Source organism: Rhinolophus sinicus, chromosome 1, assembly GCF_057876585.1.
Source record: "Rhinolophus sinicus isolate RSI-liver-muscle chromosome 1, RSI-T2T, whole genome shotgun sequence".
In the NCBI taxonomy this organism is placed as follows: domain Eukaryota; kingdom Metazoa; phylum Chordata; class Mammalia; order Chiroptera; family Rhinolophidae; genus Rhinolophus; species Rhinolophus sinicus.
This window is the reverse complement of record NC_142501.1, coordinates 213,524,149-213,551,615: the sequence shown is the minus strand read 5'-3', so window position 1 is coordinate 213,551,615 and position 27,467 is coordinate 213,524,149. Positions and strand designations below refer to the sequence as shown.

General features: G+C 53.2%; 1 protein-coding gene across 3 annotated transcripts in view; it reads left to right on the top strand.

Moving 5' to 3' along the window:
* The window catches only part of HTT (huntingtin), a 120,508-nt gene that overhangs the window by 80,157 nt on the left and 12,884 nt on the right, over window positions 1-27,467 (top strand). For all 3 annotated transcript variants that reach the window (XM_088793151.1, XM_019718736.3, XM_088793153.1), the window contains 16 exons: window positions 3,932-4,139; window positions 8,298-8,436; window positions 10,523-10,702; window positions 10,807-10,983; window positions 11,274-11,350; window positions 13,198-13,336; window positions 14,288-14,410; window positions 15,967-16,180; window positions 16,554-16,699; window positions 18,229-18,406; window positions 19,376-19,471; window positions 22,056-22,243; window positions 23,728-23,854; window positions 25,698-25,798; window positions 26,710-26,864; window positions 27,256-27,395. In XM_088793151.1, the coding sequence (XP_088649277.1) occupies window positions 3,932-4,139; window positions 8,298-8,436; window positions 10,523-10,702; window positions 10,807-10,983; window positions 11,274-11,350; window positions 13,198-13,336; window positions 14,288-14,410; window positions 15,967-16,180; window positions 16,554-16,699; window positions 18,229-18,406; window positions 19,376-19,471; window positions 22,056-22,243; window positions 23,728-23,854; window positions 25,698-25,798; window positions 26,710-26,864; window positions 27,256-27,395 (2,388 nt within the window). The remainder of the gene's footprint in view (window positions 1-3,931; window positions 4,140-8,297; window positions 8,437-10,522; window positions 10,703-10,806; window positions 10,984-11,273; window positions 11,351-13,197; window positions 13,337-14,287; window positions 14,411-15,966; window positions 16,181-16,553; window positions 16,700-18,228; window positions 18,407-19,375; window positions 19,472-22,055; window positions 22,244-23,727; window positions 23,855-25,697; window positions 25,799-26,709; window positions 26,865-27,255; window positions 27,396-27,467) is intronic.

Here is a 27,467-nt window from a genome sequence, read left to right as displayed (position 1 = left end):
CCGGTCGCTGCTGGGCCCTTGGAATGCGGCTTGTGTCATTTATTTTAATTTAGTGTAAGTTTGAACCCATGACTGGCGTCTGCCATGTTAGGACAGGCTGCACTCTCACTCCATGGAGGCAGCTGGGACTGTGGCCCTCGGGTCTTGCTGCTGGTGTCTGGTCCTTGTTCAGTTGGCCCAACATGTGTGAATAAGGCACGTGTGTGTGTGTGTGTGTGTGTGTGTGTGTGTGTGTGTGAAAGTCTATGTCTATCTTGTTTAACTACATTTCTTATAAAGATACTAGGGGGCAGAATTACTGTCTTTGGTTGGTTTTGAAGTAGAGTTGAAATAAATCATGTACTTTTATATAAATAAGGGACAGTTAGCATATAAAGTTGGTAAGTTTTTTTTTTATGCATTGCTTAAACAAAGACAATTTCACTCCTTCGCTGAAAATTAAGACTGAATTTGCCCATTTCTGGTGTTCTTTCTCAAAAAGGAAACTAGTCTGAACAATGGCCTTGACCTCTAGTTTCTTGCCACCCCGCTCGTTCAGGGAGGCGTGTGAGTCCCAAAGTTGTTTGCCTGTTTCAGATTCAAGCCAGCACAAGCAGAAGGGCCAAGAAGGACACCTGGCCCCCAGTTTACAAAATCTGGGTAGCTGGTGCCCCGTCCTGTCCTCCGACAGGGTCCGTTAGAGTCCTATGCCGTGCTGCCAGCGTCGCTGGGCCTCTGGCCGTGGCCAGGCGCCCTCACTGCTCACTGTCCTCCAAATCCACACCGCGCACGCTGCCCCCTGCCAGCCAGACGCTCACATAGGGGTGGTAGTACCCTTCCTGAGCCCCAGGCAGCAGCAGCCGGGCCGTAGGTGCCACGCGCTCACCGCCCGTCCTGTAGGCTGGGCGGAAGGCTCCTTCCCAGTACTGCAGAAGGGTCCGTGTTCCCACGTTATGTGGGGCCAAAGTAGGAATACTGGGAGAAAGAAAACAGTTGTTACTGCAGTCATGAAATTGACATTGATCCAAACTGATGTGTGGGCAAGGTCAGGGCTGCTCCTGGTCATAATGCCCGAAATAGTGGTGCTGTCATGTGGGCACGCGGTCCCTTTCACAGGTGTTAGCTCTGTTACCCCTTACAAGAACTCGGATCTGTTTCTCCCTTTTCACTGCTGAGGGAACTTCGCCTCGGAAAGGTCATATGGTAAAACTAAGAATGAAAACCCAAGTTCTCTTGCCTGTGTTCTTCCTGCTGTTCCACGCTGCCCCGCGGGCTGGTGATGGGGAGTGTGGCCGCCAGCGTGTGCACAGCACTTCCTGCGGGTCCGGCCACCGTGGGAAGTGTCTGGCACCCATATTGTAGCACAAGGAGCAGGCAGAGCTGGGTGACGCGAGAGCCCTGGGCGTGGGGGTGGGCTAGAGCCGTCCTTCTGACTCGGGCTCCGTCCTCGTCATCCCTTGGCCTGAAGGTGGCACTGGCTCTCCAGCGCCTGCTTCCGTTACTTCTGTAGACACTAAGCACTTCCTTTTGGCACCAAAAGACGGGGCTAGGGGAGTCCTTTTTGCGCACAGCCTTCCGTCTGTCTTCCTGCCTCAAGTGCTCCTCTGCTCTTTGTCACTGCCTCTCGGTCCCTGGCCCCTTTTTCTTCTCCCAGGTCATCAGGCTCTCTGGCTTCCCCTGCCATCTGGACACTCTGTGCCGTGGGTCCCGCCCTCTTTCTCTGTCTCAGCCAGTCATTGCTGCTCATGAGACTGGGAAGGGAGGCCCCACCGAAAGCATCTTCTGCTGTCAGTCAAGTACTCACTACCTCGTGTTACTTATGGCCACAGTAGCTGCTGTGAGAAATCAGCATCTCCGTGGCTAACACACCGCATTGTCTCTGGGCCGTGCAGCGGCCCCTCCTTCCTTGCTGTCAGCACCTTTACCTGGTTGGGGAGAGGAGAGGGAAGGTAGACATGGCTTCATTGCCTGGGACTGAAAGTGACCTACGTCCTTTTTGTTTGTGTGTCCTCTGGTGACAACTTGTAGCCCCCACCCCCGTACAGGGGCTGGAAAATGTTCATGGGGAAGGAGGGAGGCAGAGATTTTGGTGGGCAGTTTGCCACCTCTGATAGAGCCGCAGGGACGAAAACCAGGAGCTCCCAGATGACCAGGTCAGCGGACGGCTAGGCAGGTGTCAGGGCAGGGTTAGTGGCTGTTTCAGAATGAGCCCTTTGCCAAGGGGGCCCCGGGGGTGGGGCGGGGGTTGCTTTCCAGGGCCCGTCCCAGTCCTCGTACGTCTCATACCACCTCCAGTTCCACTTCCCCTGCGGAAGGTACCTGCAGGCTCTGCAGAGAGGAACAGCCGTCCCACTAGTGTTTGTCCAGTTCCTCTTCCCGTCACCTCGGGGTTGGTGTCGTTCTGACATCACTTCTCCTGACAAAGATGTGAAGCCATTGATTTCTGGCCATGGTTTCCTGTCCAATAAACCTCATGCCGTGGTCCGTCACTCCCATGTTCCTGGCTTGGCTTCAGCGTTCCTTCAGGGCAGACTGGCCTCTTCCCTGTGTGCTTTGTCCCCACACAGAGCCCATGCAGTAATGGAGGGCACAGAAGAACTAGGCCAGGGCCAGGGGGCTGGAGGTGAGCAGTGATGACCATTAAGCAACCAGAGAGACACCCTGGGGATGGGGGCCAGAGACCAGATGAACCCTGGGAACTTCTTGTTGGGATTTTTCTTTCTTTTTTTGTTCTTTAAAGATTTTTTTATTTGGGAAGGGAAATCGGACTTTATTGGGGAACAGTGTGTACTTCCGGGACATTTTCCAAGTCAAGTTGTCCTTTCAGTCTTAGTTGTAGAGGGCGCAGCTCAGCTCCAGGTCCAGTTTCCATTGCTAGTTGCAGGGGGCACAGTCCACCATCCTTTGCGGGAGTCGAACCAGCAACCTTGTGGTTGAGAGGACGCACTCCAACCAACTGACCCATTCGGGAGCTCAGCGGCAGCTCAGCTCAAGGTGCTGTGTTCAATCTTAGTTGCAGGGCGCGCTGCCCACCATCCCTTGCGAGACTCGAGGAATTGAACTGGCAACCTTGTGGTTGAGAGCCCACTGGCCCATGTGGGAATCGAACCGGCAGCCTTCGGAGTTAGGAGCATGGAGCTCCAACCACCTGAGCCACCAGGCCGGCCATTGTTGGGATTTTTCTGATCATCCTGCTTTTGTTAGGTCTCTTCTCTCGCCTCAGATCATGGGTGTGGCCATCACAAAGCAGTAAGGAGAAAACTGTGGTCCGTTTTTGCCTGTTTTAGGCCCCTTTTGCATTTAGGATGTGTTGACATTTAAACCAGAAATAAGATTTTGACTCTCTAGCAGTGATGCCAGGAGACCCAACATATGGGAACGGAGCCCTTGGCCAGCTCCCGCCCCCCTGCTGTGCTGTGCCACGTGAGTGTCTGTGCGTCTGTGGGATGACGGCCAGCCGCGTAAGGCCGTGCAGGGTGACAGGAGTGGTGTGTTGAGCTGACTCTGTGTCTGTCCAAAGGAGGGGCCAGACGAAATCATTAAGTCGTAGAGGGGAGTTTTCTAGGCCCTGAGGAGGATGCTACGGAGAAACTTGTGGGCCGAGCCCCACTGGGGTCTGCCACGTGTGGCCACCCTGCCCCAGGACGCTTTGTGGGGGGTGAGGAGGCCGTCGGGAACTGGCGTGGGACACCGTCTATATTCTTTCTCTGGCCACTTGCTGTGGCCCACGTGACCTCTGTAGTTGCCCCCCCGTCGGTTCTGAGCAAGCCAAGGCACTGGTCGGTATGGCAGGAGTGGTTGCGCTGAGGGCGGCCCGTCCCTTTGAAAACGTGCAGGACAGAGCCATGTGTGTCTTTTTATGTAAAGTCTTCTTGCAGCTACAAAGTGTTGGACTGTGGTGAGCAACAAAGAGATTCCACCTTAATCAGTTTTACTTTGGGTTTGTCTCTAGGAATGTTCCGGAGGATTACAGCAGCTGCCTCTAGACTCTTCACCGCCGACGGTGCCGACGGCAGTTTCTACAGCCTGGAGAGCTTGAACACGCGTGTGCGCTGCATGATCCCCACACACCCCGCACTTGTGCTGCTCTGGTGTCAGATCCTGCTGCTGGTCAGCCACACCGACTACCGCTGGTGGGCCGAGGTGCAGCAGACCCCCAAGTACGTCCGCCGGCCAGCCCGCACTGTGCTGACAAGCCTCTCGGCAGCTCGTGCTTTGGCCCATTTGTAGGAGGCTTAGTAAAGATTCCTTTGCGTTTTAATCTTCCTTTCACAGACACTAGTGTAGGGGAAAAATGTGGTCCCACCAAAGGCATTCAGAATCACTGCTGCTTTTTACATGTGATTTGTTTGACACATTCTTTGACACTGTTCCATCCTGTGGGTCGTCTTGTCATGGTGTGTCCCTCCTGCCAGGTTCTCATCTTAAATTGGTTCCAGAGCCAGACGTGTTGCAATGTCTTAACTTCTTTGTAAGTTAAATGTGGTTCTGGTTATTCTTAGACAATGAAGGAATTACTTAGCAACATTTCAAAACTGCTTGTAAATACCTTCTTTTTTTTATCATTCAAAAAGACTTCTTAAGTATCTGATTGTGGGTGGCCCTCTTTTTCCAAAAAGTTTCCAGGTTTAAGTTTCAATTTCTAGGCTCTCTCTTGCTCAGACATTTGTGCATGTGTGGAAATAAAAGCTTTGACACCCACATCCCCCAGCGGAGTCCAGGCTCAAGAGCCTGTGGGGAGGAGAGAAGGCTCTGGAAATAAGAGACTGCAAGGGCTGGAGGGTTGGGTCAGCTTCTCTGTGCTCAGTGTGGGACTCTGAGCTGTGTGAGGCCACGGGGTCCCATTTGGCCAGCCCGTTCCTCACCCCTGGAATGTCCCACGTTAGCAGGGATATGAAACATCGCCCTGCTCTGTGTGGGAAATGCAAAGGAGAAGTAAGAGCTTCGCCCACCCTAGGAGCGTGAGCATTTTCTCCGGTGGCTTCTTCCCAACCTTTCATACCTTCAGCTCTTACCATTGCAAGTTCATGTTTGTGACTGACACGTGTAAGGAGAGAGCCACTTTCTCCCTCCGTGGATAGTTTTTTCAGCATTATTTGTTAAAGGCTGTCCTTTCTCTTTCGAGTTACCTTGGCACTTTTCTCAAAAGGCAGTCGAGTACATCCATGTGGACCTTCCCCGGGCTTTGCCTATTTCCACCATCCGTGTATCATGTCAGTACCAGCACCGCCAGTTACTTCAGCTGCTTGGCAAATACCGCACAGCCTAAGGCTTTGCTCTTTATTATCAAAATAGTCCTGGTTCTTTTAGGTTCTTTGCATTTCCATATCTGTATCGGAATCGGGTTCTACAATGTCTATAAAAAGCCTGCTGAGGTCCCTGAGTACTTCATATTTTGGAATGCAGTTATAAATGGTCCTTTAAGAAATACTTCTTCTTCCCATAGTGTGTTGGTCATCTGCAGAAATGTCGGTGGCTCTTGCGTACTGACCGCATGTCCTGACGTGAAACGCACTCAGTAGTTCAATAACCTTCTTGAGGCTCCTTGGGGTTTCCTGCAGACAGGAGCACACCATCGACGGCTGCAGACTGCTCTTCTTCCTGTCCAGTCGGGGTGCCTCGTGTTTTCCCTTCTCTTTCCCCACACACTGGCCGGGCCCTCCGGCACAAGGCTGGGCTGCTGGCTGCTTCTGTTGGGCTCCTGGAATGTCTTATTACCTCAGGGAATGATCTGGTGTTTATTTGGGCAGGAAAGATGAACTTCACCCCTTAATACCATGTAAGACACAAACTGCAAGGGTGTTAGGAATTGCCAACGTTCACTGAAGTTTTTAAACCAGAGAAGGTAAAGGCTGATCTAGACATTGGTTGTAAATGCTTGAAAAACGTAACAGGCATGAAAGCCGACTCTTCTGCTCAGGCGCGTCTCCGGAGCCGGGGTGGGCGGCCGCCCGCGGCTGGGTGTTGAGAGAGCCCGTGTCCTTCCGGCCCACCACGCTGTATCTGCACCTGTCTTCTACCCGTGTGTCCTTTCTCTTGTGTTGGTGGGAGTTTAACCTCCTGAGTGTTCTCCACCATCCCCTCCTTTCCTGACTTGTGTGCCTCGGTTTACTCTGATGTTATGGCAGAAACGTCTGCATCTGGGAGTCACAGAAGTGCTGGATCAGACAGTCAGTGTTTGAGAGAAATGAACCCAAAGTGAATGTGGTCTGGGCTTCAGCAGGTGTCCTCATTGAGCCGTTTTAGGCCAAACTGCAGCTTTTCATAAATGCAGGCGGTTTACTCTGTGATAGTTTTTCTTGACCCTACCTGACTCAGTTTCCCTATTATAACATTGTGTATTGTCCTCTCTTATCGTGAAATACAATTAGTGGGGTCTGTAACCTATCTGTACTTAAATTTCATAAAAATAGAATGCCTTAAAGGTAAACAAAGGTAAAATGAAGGGAAAATAGTATGGAATAACTACTTTAGCACTTGAGTGTTTCATGTCTCCCCGTGTTAGAAGGGAAAATGCCCTTGCATGTCCAGAGCACCCCTGCACTGGGACGCTGTTTCTCCAGCTGCATGTTATGGGGATGAGATAATAAGAATGAATTATAAAGTAGGAAATACAAAAAGACAAGCCATTGGTTTTCATGTATAGACTCACCAGATACCGCTCCATCGGATCGTTATGGAAGATCTGCCCAGCTCCCAGGCACGCTTGAGGCCACACCGCTCCCATGGGGACAGGGCCAGGTGCCGGCCACGCTTTGGGCCGCACCGCTCCCCTGAGGACGGGGCCAGGTGCCGGCCACACTTTGGGCCACACCGCTCCCCTGAGGACGGCCAGCTCCCGGCCACACCGTTCCCCTGGAGACAGGGCCAGTTTCGGGCCACACCATTCCCCTGGGGACAGCAGGGTCTACTCTTGTCTGTTTCTTACATCATCATAGGCTTATGATTCGCCTTTGATCTTTCCTACCATTGGTGGACTCTTAGTGACCTCCTACATGTGCCTCGGCCCCAGGGGTATGGTGTGGCAGTCACTCTCCATCCGTTCTGAGGCCTGCAATGCAGTCCTGGCTTTGGGACATTCACCATCAGTGTCTGGCAGCATTGTCGGAGGTCTTGGGGGCTTGCCCTGCTACCAACTGGGACTCAGTTGGGGTTGACATCAGACCTCCTCTGGGTCTGCTGCTGATATTTGAATTGGAGACTCTGCCCTTCTCTTTCAGAGGCTCTTCCCCTATTTGCTGTCTAATTGCAAACACCAAATTACAGAGTGAATGTGTGTCGTGTTGGGGCTGGCAGGAGGGCTGGCCAAAGGGGACATTTTGAATTGACACACAATGTACAGCACAGTAATACACACTTTCGTACCAAATGAAATTCATTCATGGTGTTGCACATGTCAGTAGTTTGTTCCTGTGATTGCTGAGTGCCGTTCCATCGTGTGGATGTAGTATGATTTACTTATCCATTCACCAGGTGGAAAACAGGCATGGCAGTGTTTAAAACGTTTAAATCCGTAGTACTTTTTTTATACCAGTCCTCTTCTAAATCCTGAGGCATTACGGGAAAAGTTGCCACATTTCTCAATAGTCTTGTCCTGGCGTGACCTCTGCCTCCCTAAGCCTCAGCAGAGACGCTCACTGAGGGGACGTGGGGTCCTAGGTCAGACTCAAAAGTCAGAGGGGCAGTTGGTGAGTGTGGCACCAGCCGTGATCTAAGTGTTGGCGCTTGAATCGAGAGTCTCAGAGTCTATGATTCCATGTACGTAGAAGCTGAGAGACAAAGTGAGAAGAACGGAACAGGAAGTGAAATAACTGACTTCGTTGTGGGGAATGACTTTTGTGGAGATGCTTTTAAGCAGTGTTTCCGTAACAGCATATACACTGTGGGTGTGTCTAGAGTTGTAACGTTTTGTGTTCATCGAGTAGTAAAATAGGGACGTGGCAAGGTCATCTTCTGGCAGTTGACAGCTTTCGTGCCGACCAGCGCGGGGGACCCCAGCAGCAGTGGCTGCATCGTCACCCAGCCAGCGGGAGTGCAGAACTCAGTGCTGGTCGGACGCACAGCTTCCTGGACTTCTTTCAGTCACACATTTGCATGCTGTGCCTGTTATGTCCCGTGTCCCTAGTTTCTGTGTGTGCTTTGTCACAGCTCGCAGCAGGTCACGACGTGCACACGTGACACAAACACTGTCCGATGTGCGATCTTTGAAGTCACTGTCTGCTTTAGAACCAGAACTAAACCTAATCGCCATCAGGATTTTGAAAGTCAGCTCTCTGCTACCCAGGAAATGTTGTCACTGCATCTGTTGCTCCTTCTAGAAGACGCAGTCTGTCCAGCACGAAGTCACTTAGTCCCCAGATGTCTGCGGAGGAGCCTTCCGATGTGGCCCCCAAACTGGGAGTGTGCAATCGAGAAATCGTTCGGAGAGGCGCCCTCATCCTCTTCTGCGATTATGTTGTAAGTGTGAGAACGTGAGCCGTGGAGGTGGGGGCTGGGGAGCGCCCCACGTGTGCGACACTCTCCATACTGGCTGAAGCCAAACTGCCTGCCGTCCCATCGTTCTGACAGAGTGGAAATCCGGAGTTCACGTCCAGACCCGCTGCTCTGACATAAAAGTCGGTCACAGGGTCTAAGTGTGTGTGTAAAGGCATCACTCAGCTGTCACTTGTCCCTCATACATGCAGTGACCGCTCCGTGCCATTCGTGATGCTGGATAGTTTTGTTGAACGGAGGGAAGTGGTGGAATGATAGTAACAATAAAATCAAGCTGACAGTGTTGACTGGAAGGGGGGTTCTGATTAAAAATGTTTTTAATCTGTGGAAAAGGTGTTAGATGTTCATCACTGCATTTTAAAACAGATCCCTAATAATGTAAAGATTTTGTAGGGTATCCGATGGACACTTGTCCCATTAGGGAGACCACCTCAGGGATGATGTAGATGCCTGATCACTGCACTGTACACCTGAAGCTGAAGCTGAACAGTAATGAATGTCAACTATAATTTTATATATATATATATATATATATATATGGTCACAAGAAGTCGAGTACAGCATTAGGAATAGAGACAGTGAAAATGTAACGGCTATATGTGATATCAGAGGGGTAGTAGATTAGTAGATTGGAGGAGAGGGGTTATCACTTTGTGAGTGGTATAAATGTCTAACTATTACATTGTTTTGTACACCTGAAACTATTAAAAAAAAGAAAATTGTTAGCCAATCTGGAAAAAAAAATTTTTTTTTAAATAAAAATAATAAAAATAAAAATCGTATACCAGTGGGGGGCAAAATAAAATAAAATAAAATATGAATAATAAATAAAACAGATCCCTGTTTAGATGCCATTCTTTTTAAGACATAGGGAGTTTTTGACCATAAAACTAGCATCACGTGTAAAATAGAAAATTTACAAAAACCAAATAAGTAAACAGAAGAAATAACATTTCCTGTAATTACTCAGAGGGATCCTGTTACGTTTTTGTTGGAATTTACTTTTCACAGCGATATAAAAGCGTGTCTCTGTGGTATACACATGGTGCCGCATACATACCGCTGTCACGCAGCAGAACACTGGGGAGCTCTGCATTGGGCAGGCGGCGCAGACTTCTCCGCTGAACTCGTCCTTACAGTTCTTTTGTTATGATAGCAGTTTATTAATACTCATTTTTTGCTTTACATTCTTGATGTTGAAATAGTTTTTCTATCTTGTTCCACTTCTGAGAAATAATAAATTATATAATGGTGTAGTTCACAGACATGTAAGGAAAATACTATTTTTATAAGTTAATGCTCTTAAATTATCCCACATGGAAAATACTAATCATTAACCAGGTCACAAAGAATTGATCTCATTTTACAATTTTGGTTTAGAAGGATTATGAATTAAGATAAAAAGGCAACATACGTGTTTAAAAATGTGTATTTCTTTTACTTATAAATCTCAAGTAAAATGTCCTCCTTTAAGATCCAGTCAATATGTGGGATCCATTCATATTTTAGATTCAGGAATTCTGTCAAAACTGTGACAGTTACAGGGAATTCTTTTTTTCCGCTGAACTGTCACAAAATTGGAGAACAGGGAACTGGAGAACACCCCCCAGGAGGCCACACTGACGCCTGGGAGAGAGCAGGGTGGCTGTGAACGGAGCGTCCCGGCTCCGGGCCAGTCACCTGTCAGGACAGAGCTCACCATCTCTGCCGCCCATGGCAGGTGCCTGATGACCCCACCACGGCCCTGGACCTCGCCCTGGCCAGGCCATCAGCTGATGTCCCTTGCAGCTGGACTGCTGACTCCTATGTCCCCGGTGGGATCTCATTTGGAGCAGCCTTGGCCACAGTGCGGGTTGGAGGTGACGGGCTCTGTAGAGTGAGTTCCTGCTCATCGATTGTCAGTGCTCAGACACCAGCTTTGTTCAATGAGGATCACACCTGGAGTTGTGTTTTCCCTTCCTGCCCCTTCGCTCCGCTCTGCAGCGTGAACTTCTGTTCTCTCCCGCTCTGCCTGGGAGTGAGGCTTGGCCTGTCTCTCTCCCTGGCTCAGTGTCAGAATCTGCACGACTCCGAGCACCTGACATGGCTCATCGTGAACCACATCCAGGACCTGATCAGCCTGTCCCGGGAGCCCCCCGTGCAAGACTTCATCAGTGCCGTCCACCGGAACGCTGCCGCCAGCGGCCTCTTCATCCAGGCCATTCAGTCTCGTTGCGAGAACCTCTCAACCGTAAGTGCCCTGCGCCCGCTGTTGTCAGTCTGTATTCTCGGCCTGGCATTTTGGAAGTGCTGGTTTCTAGTTGGCATAACCCTCTGTCCTCTGTCCAACGCTAGCCCACTGCGCTGAAGAAGACGCTCCAGTGCTTGGAAGGGATTCACCTCAGCCAGTCGGGCGCCGTGTTGGCGCTGTATGTGGACAAGCTGCTGTGTACTCCGTTCCGCGTGCTGGCTCATATGGTGGACACCCTGGCTTGTCGCCGGGTAGAAATGCTTTTGGCTGCGAATTTACAGGTACTAAGCACAACACTGGTGCTGATTCCACTGAACACTGAGCGAGGCGAGCCAGGCAGTGGTTGGGGTTTTCCTGCACGGGCATGTTCTTCACGTGGCCACTAAGGGAAACGTGACGTGTATGAACTTGTCATTCCTTGTGTGTCTGAGACAAGTGCTTCCGGCACTGCATTCTGATTTGCCGTGCTGCGCCCGATAAGCCGCACACGTCAGTTTCTCTGTTGTAAACGTTTGTGAGGCGGTATTGAATTGTGTGTTACAAACCCCTGATGTGTGCTTGTCCACTTTAGAACAGCACGGCCCAGCTGCCAATGGAAGAACTAAACAGAATCCAGGAGAACCTTCAGAGCAGCGGCTTAGCTCAGAGGTAACGCTGGAATCAGGCCCTCTGTGCTTTGGATGTGAAGACGTAGGTTTGTAAGGGAGTAAACTCCCAGGACGAGAGATTGATGTCCTTTGTCGACAGGTTTACTGCAGAGGGCCTTGGTAGAAGGCCTTCCTGCATTAAAGAGAACTGCCTCACTCTATACAGGCCAGGGTCACCTGACAGCATCAACTGGCCGCCTGAGTGGACGTGTGCCCGCCCGCTTCTGGGCCGCATGAGTGGACGTGTGCCCTCCTGCCTCTGGGCCACATGTGTGGATGTGTGCCCGCCTGCCTCTGGGCCGCCTGAGTGGATGTGTGCCCGCCTGCCTCTGGGCCACCTGAGTGGACGTGTGCCCCCCTGCCTCTGGGCCACATGTGTGGACGTGTGCCCGCCTGCCTCTGGGCCGCCTGAGTGGACGTGTGCCCGCCCGTCTCTGGGCCGCCTGAGTGGACGTGTGCCCGCCCGTCTCTGGGCCGCCTGAGTGGACGTGTGCCCGCCCGCCTCTGGGCCACCTGAGTGGACGTGTGCCCGCCCGCCTCTGGGCCGCCTGAGTGAACGTGTGCCCACCCGCCTGTGGACGTGTGCCTGCCCGCCTCTGGGCCGCCTGAGTGGACGTGTGCCCGCCCGCCTGTGGACGTGTGCCTGCCCGCCTCTGGGCCGCCTGAGTGGACGTGTGCCCGCCCGCCTGTGGACGTGTGCCTGCCCACATGTGTGGATGTGTACCGACCTGCCTGTGTGGACGTGCGCCCGCCCACCTCTGGGCCGCCTGAGTGGACGTGTGCCCACCCGCCTGTGGACGTGTGCCTGCCCGCCTCTGGGCCGCCTGAGTGGACATGTGCCCGCCCGCCTGTGGACGTGTGCCTGCCCACATGTGTGGATGTGTACCGACCTGCCTGTGTGGATGTGCGCCCGCCCACCTCTGGGTGGCTTGAGGGGTAGCCGTCAGCTCTGTTCCCCGTCCTGTGGCAAATGGGAAGATGAGTTACCGGCTTCATTTGTGTGTAATCATAGTATGTAATCTAATTGCTAAGTGAGAGTTGGCAAATCTGAAAGACGTTACCCAGTTCTTGGCTTGCAAGAATTATGTCTGCATCTTGTTAAACTTCTTTTCTTTATAGCTATTTATCACCTAGTTTTGTTTGCAAAACCTTTAGAAGCCTTTATCAGAAATCATGGATCTATTACATGAGTATATTTCTCAGACTGCAAAGTAAATTGAGAAGCTTTTACCTTTGTCCTCCATGACGGTGGGTAGCGGTGGTGGAGCGTGTGAGAGAGAAAATCTAATTATGATGCTGTGACTTCAGTCTGAGGAGTGGCTGTGGACGGTGTCGTACTGGGAAGGGGCGAGGTTTGGTGGGCGGGACCTGGCTGTGGATGGTTTTGCAGGATGCCAGCCTGAATCATGTGATTTGGACAAACTGTTATTATTGTCTGACCCTAGACTCAGTATTCCCCCCGGATGAGGACAATTATAAATATGTTGTACCAGATGGGGTGATTCTCCTATGAAATGACCATAATTGGTATAAATTATCTTGTTGGGAGAGTGCTGTGCACTTGAGTCTTAGATGATACTTGCATTTCTAGAGGATGCTTTGATGAGCATTGTCCACGTGTTGCCTATTGCAATGTGTGAGTCTAAATGAAACTTCTGAAAAATATTTATGGGGCATAAATATGGTTACTAGAAGTAAAGTAGGGCCTGAATCTGCGTCATGACTGTTTGAGTGTCAATGAGAAGTAGCTCTAAAGAGCATGTCAGTCGTGTTCATCTCGCTTTAAGAAGCCACTGTTATTTTTTCCCCGTGAAGCTGGTCTCTAACCCCCATGTGATTGGATTCCAGACACCAAAGGCTGTACTCCCTGCTGGACAGGCTTCGTCTTGCCACCGCCCCAGGGTCACGCGGCCCCTGTCCTCCGGTCACGTCTCACCCTCTGGATGGGGATGGGCCCCTGGCACTGGAGACAGTGAGTCCAGACAAAGTAAGTGTCCGCACGTCTGTGTGTGACGCATAGGCTGGTCAGGGCGCTGAGGGCATCTGTCCACCTGCGGCAGCTCCATAGTGCGGTGGGTGGTTCAAGTGGCAGGATGTCATAGCACTTGGCACGGCTGTTTCCTGCCAGCGACGAGCAGGGTCCTATCCCTGACAGCGTGCCCGAGGTCCAGCCCAGGTGGTGAGAAAGGAAATGCTGACTTGGGACATGTATCACGGGGGGTGGGGGGGTCAGGGTCACTGCGAGAGGCAAGAGGTGGGGGCCGTGGCCTGCACCCACGAGCACACAGGCCTTCTGGTACGTGCCCACCTGGCCTATGTCTTCCTCATGCCTGCCAACCACCTGCATGTTGACCCCACCACCCCCATGAACCCTGCACGTTATCACCCTCACCTCTCACACCTCAGAGCTGGGGCCATTGGACCCTGGGGAGAGCCTTGGTATTCTCCTTCCCTGGAGAGAGTTCAATTTAAGTATGAACTTGGATTTCAACAGCCAACAGTCCTGGCGCAAATAGCAGAGGTCCTGTGTTGGCCCTGGAGAAAGGAGTAAAGCAGCCACCCCCATAGAAGGTGGTGGGTGCGGTGGCCAGTGAGGGACAGGCAGGGAGGGCACAGAGCAGGGCCTGCTTCCATAGCACCATCGCTGGCTGTGGAGGACAGTCAGGCGTTCACCAGGTGGAGGGGAGGAGCTGTGTCCATCACGGCAAGTTCAGAGACCAGCCTTCGCAGCCACCTGTGGGGTGGCAGTGGCCTGCGCGGCCAGCGAGTCGTTTTCCAGGTCGCATTCGTAGTCTGGGGAGTACACGGGTCCTGTGATCGGGGGCCACAGGCCACCAGGGTGGCGGGTGGAGACGCACCACGTCTCCAATAGTGTTGAGGGCCCTTGAAAGCCTGGCCCATTGTATGCCGTCGTCACCCGCCCTCCTCTCCTTCCCAGGACTGGTACCTACGCCTCGTCCAGTCCCAGTGCTGGACCCGGTCAGATTCTGCGCTGCTGGAGGGGGCGGAGCTGCTGAGTCGGGTCCCTACGGCGGACATGAGTGCATTCATGATGAACTCGGTACAGTGGGCACCGCGGGATTGGGCCTCCCTGCCTCTCTCCTGTTGCTGAAACACACTGGCTTTCTCTCACTGCCATCCTGCAGCCTCCTTGGGGTGGTACCACTCACCCGCCTGCCCTGTTGGCAGAGGTGCTATCCAGGCAGGATGGGACATTAGTTCAGTCATGTTCGACTCCAGAAGGAGGCAAACTGTTTGTGTCAACTTTTCACGCATGTAAAAAAAGTAGGTTCTCTTAGATTACAGTCCGTTCTAACGGCTCGTTCTCATGGGCCTGAGCAAAGCTGTTAGATGGTATCACAGCACAGGATTTAACACTTTCCTGGAGCTCTGGAAGTTGATCTTTCATAAGCCCCCTCCCTAGATGCAGTGAGGTGCTGCTCCCCCATAACCTGTAGTGAGGGCCCTCCACCCCTACTAGATGCAGTGAGGTCCACCACTTCCCCAATAGTTGTCCTGAGGTCCCCCATGCAGGGCTGGCCCAGGTCCTGTCCTTACCTCCTGGGCAGGTCCCTTTCGGTGTCATCCAGCCACAGACTTACTGGGCTCCTCAGACCTCCTGGGACGAGCAGTTAACTAAACTTGTAGTGTTTTAGTGCTGCTCTGATATGTGCCAGCGGGCATGTAAAGCAGTAGGACCTTGGGGACGGCGAGGCAGCTGCATGGGAGGGGAGGTGGCACCAAAGCCTGGGCCGGTGTGGATGGACAGAGACTGGGGAGGCCACACAGTACTTTGTTCCCACATACTGATCTCCAGCGGTTTGAAAATACAAGTCACGTTGACAGAAACAGGAGCATTGGCCCCAAAATCAGTTGGCTAGAATCAAATCAGGTTAAGATCCATTCGCTGAAAACTGATTTGCTGAATGATATGTTGTTTTAATGACCAATTTATTGAATTTTCAAATTCAGTGATTGGACATTTAACAGTTTTTAAACTTCTGGCTGTAACAGAAGTGTTCTGTTCTGGTCACTGATTGGTGACACATGCTTCTCTGAATATTAACTAAGTAAAGATTGACATTCTACCTGAAAATTGGCCCCAAAAATCCTTAAATGATTTTTAAAAGTTGGCAAAACATAATACAAATTGAAACATCCTATGAAATGCTATTTTTCCAACCAAAGCTGTGGCATTTGTATGGTACTTTGGTTTATCTCAGCCGTTTTTGGACATAGCTTATATCTTTCAAACTTTGGGAATGTTAGGTGTTTCACTGATTTCTTGGATGGCACATCAGCTCGATTTTATATTTTTATCAATTAAATTTTGTCATTAAATTTTTTATTTCACGCCAATCTGAAGGCATAATAAAATAAAAATATTTCATTAAAATTAAAACACCCAAAAGAGACCAGAAATATAGTTCACTGTATGTATGTTTAATGGAGTTGTTTGTGTATTTATAACAGAAGTGGAGTATTCCTTATGCGTTTTTACAGTTTAGTGACCTGTGTTGTCTCAGAAATGTTCGCATTGTCCTTTCTTCTGTTGTGTTTTCTTGCCTGGCTGAAAGCCTGCCGTTGTTGTTGTTGCACCCTGACTGCCCGATGCAGGAGTTCAACGTGAGCCTGTTGGCCCCGTGCTTGGGCCTGGGGGTGCGTGAAATCTCCGGAGGCCAGAACAGCCCCCTCTTTGAAGCAGCTCGTGAGGCAACTCTGGAGCGTGTGAGCAGCATGGCTCAGCAGCTCCCGGCTGTCCACCAGGCTTTCCAGCCATGCCTGCCCGTGGAGCCCACTCCCTACTGGAGCAAGCTGAATGATCTGTTTGGTAACACAAAGAAAGTCTTGTTTTTAAAAACTGCTGCAGAGCCAGTAGCGTGCTTTGCAATGAGTAAACATACAATAAACACTGCTTTAATCAACTGAAAGCATTTACAGGGTAACTGAGGAATGGCGCTGGGGTCCCTAGCTCTGCATGTCTTTGGTGTGTCTGCCACTTTGCCATTCGCTGACACTGCCTGGGCGTGAGCCGGGAGCCACACTAGGCTAAAGCCCAGGGGACGCGGGGCCTGGAGTTCACGTGCAGGTCGGTGTGTGTGCAGGTGTGCTCCCGGGCAGCGGAGTCTTTCGCTCCCGTCAGCTTCTCAGGAAAGTCACGAGCCTCTGTTGTTTCTCCCGCCCACCGAGCTGTTCCGTTTCAGGGGATGCCGTGTTCTACCGCTCGCTGACCACGCTGGCCCGGGCCCTGGCCCAGTACCTCGCGGTGCTCTCCAGGCTGCCTGGCCACCTGCAGCTGCCTCCTGAGAAGGAGCCGGACACGGTGAAGTTTGTGGTCATGACCCTCGAGGTAAGTGGCCACTCAGGAACTCGGTGCTTCTGTGACTGGCACTCACGCGAGAGAGGAAGGCACTTTTAACCGGAAACGGGAGCTGTGCGGTCCAGGGTCCTCTTCACCTCATTCCCACCCAAGCAGCGCCTGTTGTCAAGTGTCACACCTGTGCCTTACTTTTCCTGAGTGCTTTCATAGCTCTGATCACGGGTCCCTCGTGATTTGGTGATATGGTACTTCCGACACCTACTTCAGAGCCAAGGAAGGCGGTCTCTGAAGAGCCAGGCCTGGGACCTGTGCCTGGGCTCCCCCCTGCCATGGCCGGTTGTCACCAGGTCTGGGGAGCAGCTTAGTGGAGTGGGTATCAGTCCTGGAGGAGGGCCGGCAGGGCGTTGGCGAGACCGTCACAGGCCTTGCGGGGTCTCCCCCGTACAGTGAGGTGCGCATGTGCTTGGGGGTGAATCTGCTTCCTTGATTCTCAGATGCCTCTGATTTTAGGACAGACGGTCCATTTACGCTTTTTTCCCAAGGAAAAGGAAGCCCTACAAGTGTAAGGTGGATCCCAATTTTAGATACTTCAACAAAAATTGGGAAATTTATTGTATTTTAAATTTAGCAGTAAACCTGGACTTTCAGCCATGAGGAATTAGCACTCTGCGTTAACACTTGTAGTTACCCCAAAATGTGTGCACATGTGGGTGCACTGCCTTTCCATATGGCTTCTGGAAAATAGAGTGTGGCCTGCATCCTGGGAGCCGAGAGCCAGAACTACGCTGTCTGGCCTGGGTGGGGACAGGACTGACCCAGCCCTGGCGGCACCAGCCGGCTCTCGGCGCAGAGCAAGCTGTTGGGAGACGTGCGTGTGGTGGTTCTTGAGATGACGAAGCAGCGTTTACTTGGAGCCAGGCCGAGTCCCGTGGCTGTGCTTCCATCCTCAGGGTAGTGGGGAGGCTGGCAAGCAGCACAGTTTCAGTAAGAGTGACCGCTGCCCACTCAGTCACGTGTCCACTGTGTGCAAGGATGAGGCACTCCCTGTGTGTCACCTGACTCAGGTCTCAGATCTCCCTGAGATGGGCTGTTAACTCCTGTCCCACAGACGAGGGGGGAGAGCAGGCCCTGAGAGTTCTAGCCCAGGTCACCCAGCTGGGACGGAGCCTCTGTGGCACTTGAACCCATGTTCTCCATTCAGCCTCCGTGACCACAACAGAGGCATGGCCAGCGTTTGGGGGCCCCGAGGAAGAGCCTGGCCTGGAGTGCGACGCCCACAGAACCGAGGGAAAGGGGCGCCAGATCAGGGTGGGCGGTCCGGCAGACGGGGGGGGGGGGGGCCACGCACTGTGGGGAGCAGTGGTCAGGAGTGAACGGAAAGGAGTGGCAGTGGCTTGTCCCTCGGGACAGGCAGGGTCGTTGGCGCCTGCCGGCCTTTCGCGCCTCCGACGACGGTTCCTTGGCAGCGGGTGTTGTCTGCTTCCCTGACAGCACACGCATGCACGATGGGAGGGAGCGTGGGTCTGAGCCTCTTCAATGCAGCCCTCCCTCCCCTCCAGGCGCTGGCGTGGCATTTGATCCATGAGCGGGTCCCACTGAGTCTGGACCTCCAGGCGGGTCTGGACTGCTGCTGCCTGGCTCTGCAGCTGCCCGGCCTCTGGAGCGCGCTGTCTTCCCCCGAGATGGCCACGCACACCTGCTCCCTCATCCACTGCGTCCGCTTCATCCTGGAGGCCAGTGAGTCCCTGACTCGATGGGTGTCTGTCCTTTGCCACTGACCCAGTAGTCAGCTCTTTAGATCTAGTCACAGACATTTGCTTTGTGCCAGCTGTCTGCCTGGGGCCACGTGAGGCATTGGGGTGAAGAGGTGGATAAGATAGCGGCTTTGCCTTAACCTCAGGGTCTCAGAGTCCACGCTAGGATTTAGCCTGAATTGGCTTTTCTGGTCGTCTTTAGATTTTTGGAGTCCCAGCTTTCATAAAAAATACTTTTCATTTTATCTCTCTTTGGTCTCTGGTCCTAGTTGACAGTTTCATACCTTTAGTCCTAAATGATCATAAGATTAATAAGATTACATTCAAAGATGACTTGATTTCTGTTACAGTCAAAATGCTTGTTTCTATACTGCATTGTAATACTAACATATTGTAAAAATTCTTTTCAAGGGACTGTGTCCTCAATAAGGGTCATTAGCCAAAATTTTTTTAAAATTGGACATTATAGTTTACATGTTAGAGGGTGTTTTGAAGTTTTGTGTTTCTAAATGAACATTATAGAGTGGTGTTTTGAAGTTTCATTGTTCAATTGTTTTCATCTGTACATTTGTAGTCAACTTGAAGCGAAGATCCAGGGAGTAATATTTCAAAGCCAGACTAGTTGGGGGTTGTGGGATGCTTTTAGCAGCAGTGAATCCTGGCCCATCTGATAAAACCCTTCAGGGCTGGAGGTGGCGACAGCAGACAGTGGGCGGGCTGGGCGCTCTGAATGTAGGAGCCCAGCTTCTCGTGCATTTCACAGTGGCCCAGGCCTTGAAGCCCAAGCCTGGCGCTGCCTCGCTGCCTAAGATTGGCTCTATGATGGCGGCATCTCGTTCGACACAGCCTGTCGCTTGGAAATGTTATGAGGCTGCATAAATGTGAACAGTTGAATAAAAAGGAATGGGAAAAGTGTTCGGAAATTCTTCTATCTGTGTGGTTATGATTTTAGTTGTGGTGCAGCCCGGGGACCAGCTTCTCAGTCCAGAAAGACAGACGGACACCCCAAAGGTTGCTAGAGAAGACGGAATACACTCACACACGCAGAGTAAGTCTCAAGACCCCTGATTTCTTACCTGTGCTTTTAGGGGTTTGAGATTCATCCACAGAAGACATTTAAAGGGGTAAATGTGGACCCTGGAAAGCTGCCTTGGCTGCGTCTTGTAGCTCGTCCCGAAACTGAGGGCAATTTGGGGACACTGCCCTGCATCTGCTCTCTCCTCCACCTGCACATCTGCCCCCTTGGTGACTCGCTTCAGCTGACCCTCCAAACTCAGTGGGCATCACGGTCCTGGGGAGGCCCTGCTGTCCCCCGTCTTGCACTCAGTGGCTTCGTGCGTCTCTCACCTCAGACTGGCTCCTTGGGGCGTATGCAGCCTTCTGTGTTCTCACTATTATAAGTGACAGACTAATGTTTGTTTAGTAATGAATGAACAAACTACTAGAAACTACTAGAAATACTAGAGAACTTGCAGTTAGGGGAACTACCCACCTGAATATTAGGTAACCTGAATGTCTATTTCAGCCGTTTACCTTGGTGGAATTTTTTTTTTTTTTTTTTAATTGGGGAACATTGGGGAACAGTATGTTTCTCCAGGGCCCACAAGTTGCAAGCCGTCCTCCCTCAATCTAGCTGTAGCGGGCGCAGCTCAACTCCAAGTCCAGTCGCCGTTTTCAATCTTTAGTTGCAGGGGGCTCAGCCCACCATCTCATGGGGGTATCGAACCGGCAATCTTGTTGCTGAGAGCTCGCACTCTAACCATCTGAGCCATCGGGCCACCCCTCCGGAAGCTCAGCAGCAGCTCGTTGTCTTCAGTCTAGTTGTGGAGGGCGCAGCTCACTGGCCCATGTGGGAATCGAACCGGCAACCCTGTTGTTCAGAGCTCCCGTTCCAACCAACTGAGCCATCCGGTTGCCCCACTTGGGTGGATTTTTAAATGAAAATTTTTGCTCTTCCTACAGAAACAAAAATTCCACATCCCATTTATTTAAACCTACCTATTCTAGATTTAAGCAGATATCTGTCTTTCACATACTTTCTCCCAATTCAGGTGTTTTACCCTGAACATGGGGGCAAGGGAGGGTGAGAGGAAAGCTGTTTGGCTGAGTGACTTTTTGTCACCTGGGTCTCTAGGCTCCGGGGTCTTTCCTGCTCTTCACCAAGGGTCTGGCTGGAATGCCAGCCTGCAGCCTGTCCCACAAAAAGGGGAGGAGATGCCCCGCCTGGCGGCTCTTATTTGGAACACTGGTGTCTTATCCATGCGCTGCTGGTTTAAACACGCCTTTTTCATAGCAAGTCCATGAATGCTTTGTATCTTTTTTCTTTTTTTTTTTTTTTTGCCAGCTTTTGTGCAGTCCCAGGTAATGAATGTAATTAATGATGGCGTCTTCCTGTCATTTGTATTCATGGTTACCTGCTCAAGGCTTTGTAATTGCACAGCCGTCCAGAAGCAGTGGTGTTTCATGACACAGCCAGGCTCTTCTCCGAGTGTGCATCCCAAAACTGGTTCTGTCAGCCCTTTGTGGGTGACTTCAGGACTTCTCATTGACACCTGAGGGAATGTGCAAGCACTTACTTCCTGCTCGGCCCCTCTCTCGCTGAGTGGCCTGGGCCAGTTAGTTACCTTATGCTTCCATGAGGCTAAGAGTGATGCTAACCTCCCAGAGCCGGTACAGGGCGGAGTAAATTAATCCTCGTAAAGCACCCAGAACAAGTGCCCTGCTGCTACAGGTGCTTGGCCGGTGGCGCCCTAACTGTAGGTGTGATTTGAAAGGACTTCAGGTGTGTCAAGGGTAGAGTCGGAGCAGGCTGGCTGCTGGCTGGAGTGCACTTCCTTTGGTTTTAATGCCATCGTGCTCACGCTCCATGACCCTGCTCAGGCCATGTACTGTTCCTTGGCCAGAGGAAGAGGCCTGCTTTTTGTCTCACCGCCTAGCAATGATACCTCCTAAAGACTGCCCTGCCGGTTTTACTGAAGTCAGCCTCGCTTCTCTCAGCGTGGGGTCTGACTCCTTGCACGCAGTAAGAGTCCTTGTGTAAGAGGAGGTCGCCTGGCCTGTTGAGTCTCATGGGACCATGGCTAACACCTGCCCACAGTCCTCAACATTTGTCAGCAGGGGATCTGGGGCACATGCGTGATGGCAGACTCGAAGCGAGTCAGAAGCAGCCTTGCTGTCTGGGTGCCGGGTCCTCAGCCAAGGGTGGGGTTTCTCCCGCCACCAGAGTTCTAGGCTGGGACACCCACCACTCTGAGAACCCCGGTTGTGGGAGATGGTGAATCAGGGATCACACCATGGCTGTTTGCATGCCAGTGTAGGGATGAGCTCCAGGTCCTGGGAGAACCAGAGAAAGCCAGCTGCAGGGAGGGTGGGAGGGCTGGGACGCCTGGCGGCAGACCAGGTTCACGGCGATCACAGCAGTCCGGGCTGACATGGAGTCAGCTGAGTGGGTAGACAGATAAGAGCAGGTAAGTCTGTCGGCCTTCAGTGAGCAGCTAGAAGTCTGGGGGCACCTCTGTCCTAGACGGCACGACTGGTTGTGGGGTGTGCTGGGCCGGGCGGGAGGAGGAGGAGAGGCGGCGGGTTGGACGTGGCTTCACAGCACCGCCCTCTCCGCTGTGCTGTTTGCTTAGGGCCTGAGTACATCACCGCAGCCTGTGGTATGGTGGCGGAAATGGTGGAGGCTCTGCCGAGCGTGCTGGCTTTGGGGCACAGAAGGAACAGCAGCACGCCTGCATTTCTCACGTCCGTGCTCAGGAACATCATTGTCAGCCTGGCCCGCCTGCCCCTCGTCAACAGCTACACGCGCGTCCCCCCGCTGGTGAGTCTGAGCGATCCTTTGTGGAGACCAGGGCTGGGTTCCCAGGTGAGCGTGGTCGTGACTTCAGATGCCACCCTGAGGTGGCCAGGGCGCTGCGTGTCATCCTGCTACCTGCCTGGTGTCCTCGGGCATGACACACAGCTGGAGTTAGCAGAGATGCTGGCTTTTCTGTGGGGCAAAGCAGCACGTAAGAAATAAGGCCACATCTGCCCCTAGTAGGCACTTAGTGTCCGGTGTGATGCGGGAGGCACAGGTGAATTTGGTTAGCGGTGTGACAGAAATGACCCTCTCCAGGAGTGTCTCCCTTTCCAGGTCGTCCCCTTTGGAGGTCATTGACGTGCTTTGGCACAACCCCCTTTCCGCTCCTTTTGAAATTGTCTTCAGAATCCGTTTCAGGGCTCATTTCAGACAGTGGAGCTTAGTGTGAGCAGGGTGGGTGGTGGAGGCTGGACTGCGCTCCCCCTGGTCCCGCAGTAACCAAGGGTGATGGGCTGGCCCAGCAGGGCCTGACGCAGGAGCGAAAAGGTCAGCCAGGACCTAGAGGGCAGGCGCCGGCTGCGCCCCTGCCAGTGGGGCCCAGGCCCCGTGCGCGTAGCAAAGTAACGGTGCTCAATAGACCCCGGGGACAAAGAGGGCTGTGCTGTGGGGTGACAGTACCCACGTGGAGGGCTCCTTCTGAGAGCCCCAGGCCTGCTGCGCCGGGCGGCTTTGCAGAGCAGGCAGTTGGTGGCATTTCCAACACAGGCGCCCGCCGGGAAGAGAGGCTGTGGTCACTGCAGGGCTGGTTTCAGCTGTGGCAACCGAGTCACTGTAGGTTTTGAGACAACTGCACCTGTGAGGGCACAGGGCGATGGAGCCGGAATGCAGTCTAGAGGTCAGGGTGTCTGGGACGGACCCGGGAACATGTCAGCACAGAGCTGTCCTGTACATGAGCTCTTCCAGCAAGGCTTCTCCCGTACCGGGCAGCCCCCTGGAGGCGGCGGTGACAGCAGTGCGTGGGGGTCTGGGGAGGAGTGGGAGGAACTTAGGAAGTGTATTCCATGGGGAAGTGAGAGCTGCCCAGCAGCTGAGGTTGGGGCCGCGCCTTAGAGGCCTATCGGACGGGCTGGGGGGTCCGGGTCCAGACTGTAGAGCCCCTGACTGACCGACAAAGCTGGATTTAGTGGTGCTCACAGACATGGAACGGGGGGCTCTTGGTGCCTGACTCAACGCAGCTGCCTGCCTGGCATAGAGGCGCAGCCTGGCGGGGGGGTGGGGGGCGAGGTGGGAGCAGACGGGCTCGCTGCGGGGCAGGGAGCTGCTCAGCCAGGTGGTTGGAGCCATTTTCCTGGGGAGGGGGCATGCTTCCTCTCGGGGTGGCTTGTTCGTGGTCAGCAGGCAGGGGCTCGGGAGGGAGCTGCGCTTAGAGAAGGCCTTTCCTGGTGCCCTGACAACGCAGTGTCCTCCCTTGACTGTGCAGCTTGGTTCCTTTTTCATGCCCTCAGGTCTGGAAGCTCGGATGGTCGCCCAAGCCGGCAGGGGCCTTCAGCACAGTGTTCCCCGAGATCCCTGTGGAGTTCCTCCAGGAAAAGGAAGTCTTCAAAGAGTTCATCTACCGCATCAACACACTCGGTAGCTGCCATTTCTCCTGCACGTTGGGGGCCGTGAAACACGTCAGCTTAGGGCGAACCCCACGCCCCGGAAGTGGGCTCTTCTCATCTTTCTCCCTAAAAAATTCAGGGCGTGACCTACTCACACGAATGCATTTGGCAGTGTGTTCAGAGCTGTCACAGTGGGAAATTCGATCCTAGTTTGTATGTGAGTTGAACCCCAAATTCTCATACATCACGCCTGTTTGAGGTTGGGTAGGTCCTCTGGCAAATGACAGTGAGGGCCACATTCAGTCTTCGTACTGGGCACCTGTCCTGGGCATTGCGTTGTGTGATCCCTGCTGTCACTGCTTGTGTGTGGGACAGTGGACCCAGCGTGGTAGAGGGGGGAGGAGGCAGACTTCAGGTGAGGCAGCACGGGGCTCTATGTGATGTGGGCAGGACCCAGCCTGTCACCAGGAAGTTCAGAGAGGCACCAGTGCCCAATGCCCCCGTAGGTGACAGCGGTGGCAGTTTTCCTGTCAGGACTCTTCTCTACAGCACAGGGGAAGTGCCTTTTTTTGTCCCTGTTTTATGTCTGGAGGTGTCACCCGCTCAGGGTTGCGATCGGTAGACCCTGAGTGGCAGTGCCCTGCTAGGGCTTCCCGGGAGCGTTTTGTCTGCTGCGTCAGGCATGGCACCCTGACTGCGCCGGACCCAGCCTGGTCCCGCGGTGCCCTCCTGTCCTGGGCCGCGCAAGCTTTGTGCTCACTTAGGTCCCGGAGGAGTCGGGCTGACAGCCTTACTGCCTCTGTCTTTCCCTTCAGTCGAGTGCACGACCCATGACCCCATCCAAGATGCAATCAGCGCAGTGGAAGGCTGGCTGCCCTGGAGCGTGTCCTCTTCCTGTCTCTCTGGAGGTTGTTGCCAGCCTGTCTCCTGGCCTCCCAGCCTCCTCCTAGCTCATCGTCCTCACTGAGGCATCCTGTGTGTGGCTTGTCTTCAGGCCACGGGACCCAGGACCATTGGGCGGGCAGTGTAGTCCTCCTGATTGCATTTGTTCTTGCTTACTCTCCCGTGTTTCATCCTTTGCTTTGAAAACCGTGTGTAAATTGTTACATGCGTCTGTCTCCGTCTGTGTATATCTAGCCTATGTCCTAATCAGTCTGTCACTCTTTCTTCATCCAGCTTAGCGAGGATTCTGTCACTTGTAGCCCTAATCAGGTGGCGTAGCCACCTGCACCTCCAGGGTCATGAGTGGGGACACCAAGCGCAGCCCTCAGAAACAGCTGTTACCCTCCCGCCGGAGCACAGCCCGTGGCCTGGTGCTTGAGGTCCCGATGTGCCCTCAGGACCTGCGTGCCCCGAGCTGCAGTCCATTTCTTTTGGGTCTGTTTTTCCAGACAGGCCCTTAGATATCACTGCTGTCACTTTTTGTTGAGACAGACTCTGCACTGCACACGCTCCAGCAGGCACGGTGGCACACGTGACCTGAGCTGTGTGTGTGCAGAGCTCCATCCAGCGGCCAACCCGCTGGGGGACTCTAAACTCTCTGGTGCGCAGGCCCGAAGCGGCTCCGAGCCCCTTAGACTGCTGCGTCTCCGAGCAGGGCGGAGAGGCCGCCTCCCCACCGCGCGCCCTTACTTAGCCTGTGCTGCTTCTCTGTCGTGTGGTCTCGGACATGCGTGCCTCAGCGTCCTTGCTGTTGGGCCAGAGCTGGCAGTGTTTGTGCATCACAGAGCTGTCGTGACGGTTAGGGGGGCGGCTGTACGTGGCCCTGGGGCAGGGCCTGTGCCAGTTAGAGTTATGCAGCCTAACTGTCACAGCTCGGCGAGAAGTTCGAGGACTGGGTGACCCTCCGTCTCACGTAACGTTTGCGTTCCTAGGGTGGACCAGCCGTACCCAGTTTGAAGAAACATGGGCCACCCTCCTCGGTGTCCTGGTGACCCAGCCCCTTGTCATGGAGCAGGAGGAGAGCCCGCCGGAAGTAAGCCTTGGGCACGCCCGTGCATCCTTTGGCTGGCATATGGGCAGTTACGGCAGCTTGTGAATCGGTGGTGGTGGGCCAGGAGGGCAGCAGCCTCGTTTTTTTCTGTCTCACGTTAATTTTAAAAGAGTAGCCGGGGCAGGAACAGATGTTTCCAAGGTTTGGGGGGGGGGGGGGGGGGTCCTACCTTGGTTGCCAGTGGCTGCAGTGCATTTTGTCACAGTGCCTTACATGCTAAGAGTCAGTAAATTACACCCTTTCTTGAACAGATTTCTGAGTTCCGTTTTCCAGTGTTCAGGTGCGGTATATAGGTTGAATCAGAATGAAAAGGGGCTTTATAAAGGCCATGCGTATGCACTGTATTCATTTCTCCTGACTGTTGTGCAAAGCTTCACCCAGGCTTCTTGGTGTGTTAATGTGTACTGTAGTGACATAATATTTGTGAAAGCCACGTTCTCGTAAAGCAAAGCCCCTAGAGATCCAAAGCCATGGCATGTACGTAGGTTCTTGTTCCTGCAGAAGGTGTGGTATGCCTTACGGAGGGACAGGTTCAAAGATTAGATGGATGTCAAAACCATCCTCACTGTCTTTACACCCACGTGTAGAAGCTAACAGGTGCCATATCAGGAAACTTACGGGTAATTGTTTTAAAAAGTGATTCCTCTTGGAGGTTTGTGCCTGTGGAGATGTTGCTTTGAAAGGTGGACGTTTGCCCCTCAGGTTTGTTTCAGGCACCTGTGGGTGGGTGGTGGCGAGCATAGGCAGACGGAGCAGCCCCTGGCTGGGAAGGCTTGTCACGCTGGCACTCAGGACCACAGCCTCAGAGTCCGTGTGCTGGCGGGCGGGGAGCGGGACACTGCTTGCTGGCATCTGGCTGCTCATGGCGTGCTGATGCGGGGCTGTTCTTGCAGGAAGACACGGAGAGGACGCAGATCCACGTCCTGGCCGTACAGGCCATCACCTCCCTGGTGCTGAGCGCGATGACTGTGCCCGTGGCCGGCAACCCAGCCGTGAGCTGCTTGGAGCAGCAGCCCCGCAACAAGCCGCTGAAGGCCTTGGACACCAGGTCTGTCCCCAGGGCGCAGCTATGGGGGCACGGGGGGGGGGGCCCTCCACCACCCAGGGAGACCAGCATCGTCACCTGGGCCTTTTCCTTGTTGCTGAAATGAACACAAAACCCGGTGCGTGTTGTCTGGCTGCAAGACGTGCGAATCCAAAAGCGCTGTCGTGCCCAGAGACAAGAAAAAGAGACAGGACGCCACAGGGGTCACCTGAATTAGCAAGCTAACAGAGTGTCTGTGTGAGGGCACCGGGCAGGAATCGCCAGCAAAGGGGGTGTCCTTTGGTACTGTGGGTGCTGTTTCCTTTAGGCAAAGCTGGGGGAGGGGTGGTTCTGGTGTCTCTCACTGTTAAGATTTTGAAGGAAGCAAATATTTACCCTTTGTTCTGAACCTTAGGTTTGGGAGGAAGTTGAGCGTGATCAGAGGAATTGTAGAACAGGAAATTCAAGCAATGGTTTCGAAGAGAGACAATATCGCCACCCACCACTTGTACCAAGCATGGGATCCTGTCCCCTCTCTGTCTCCGGCCACTACAGGTACCTGTGGGTGGGGGTGGTTGCACTTGGGCCAGACTGAGAGTGTGGCCGCACAGTGATCGCACCAGATGG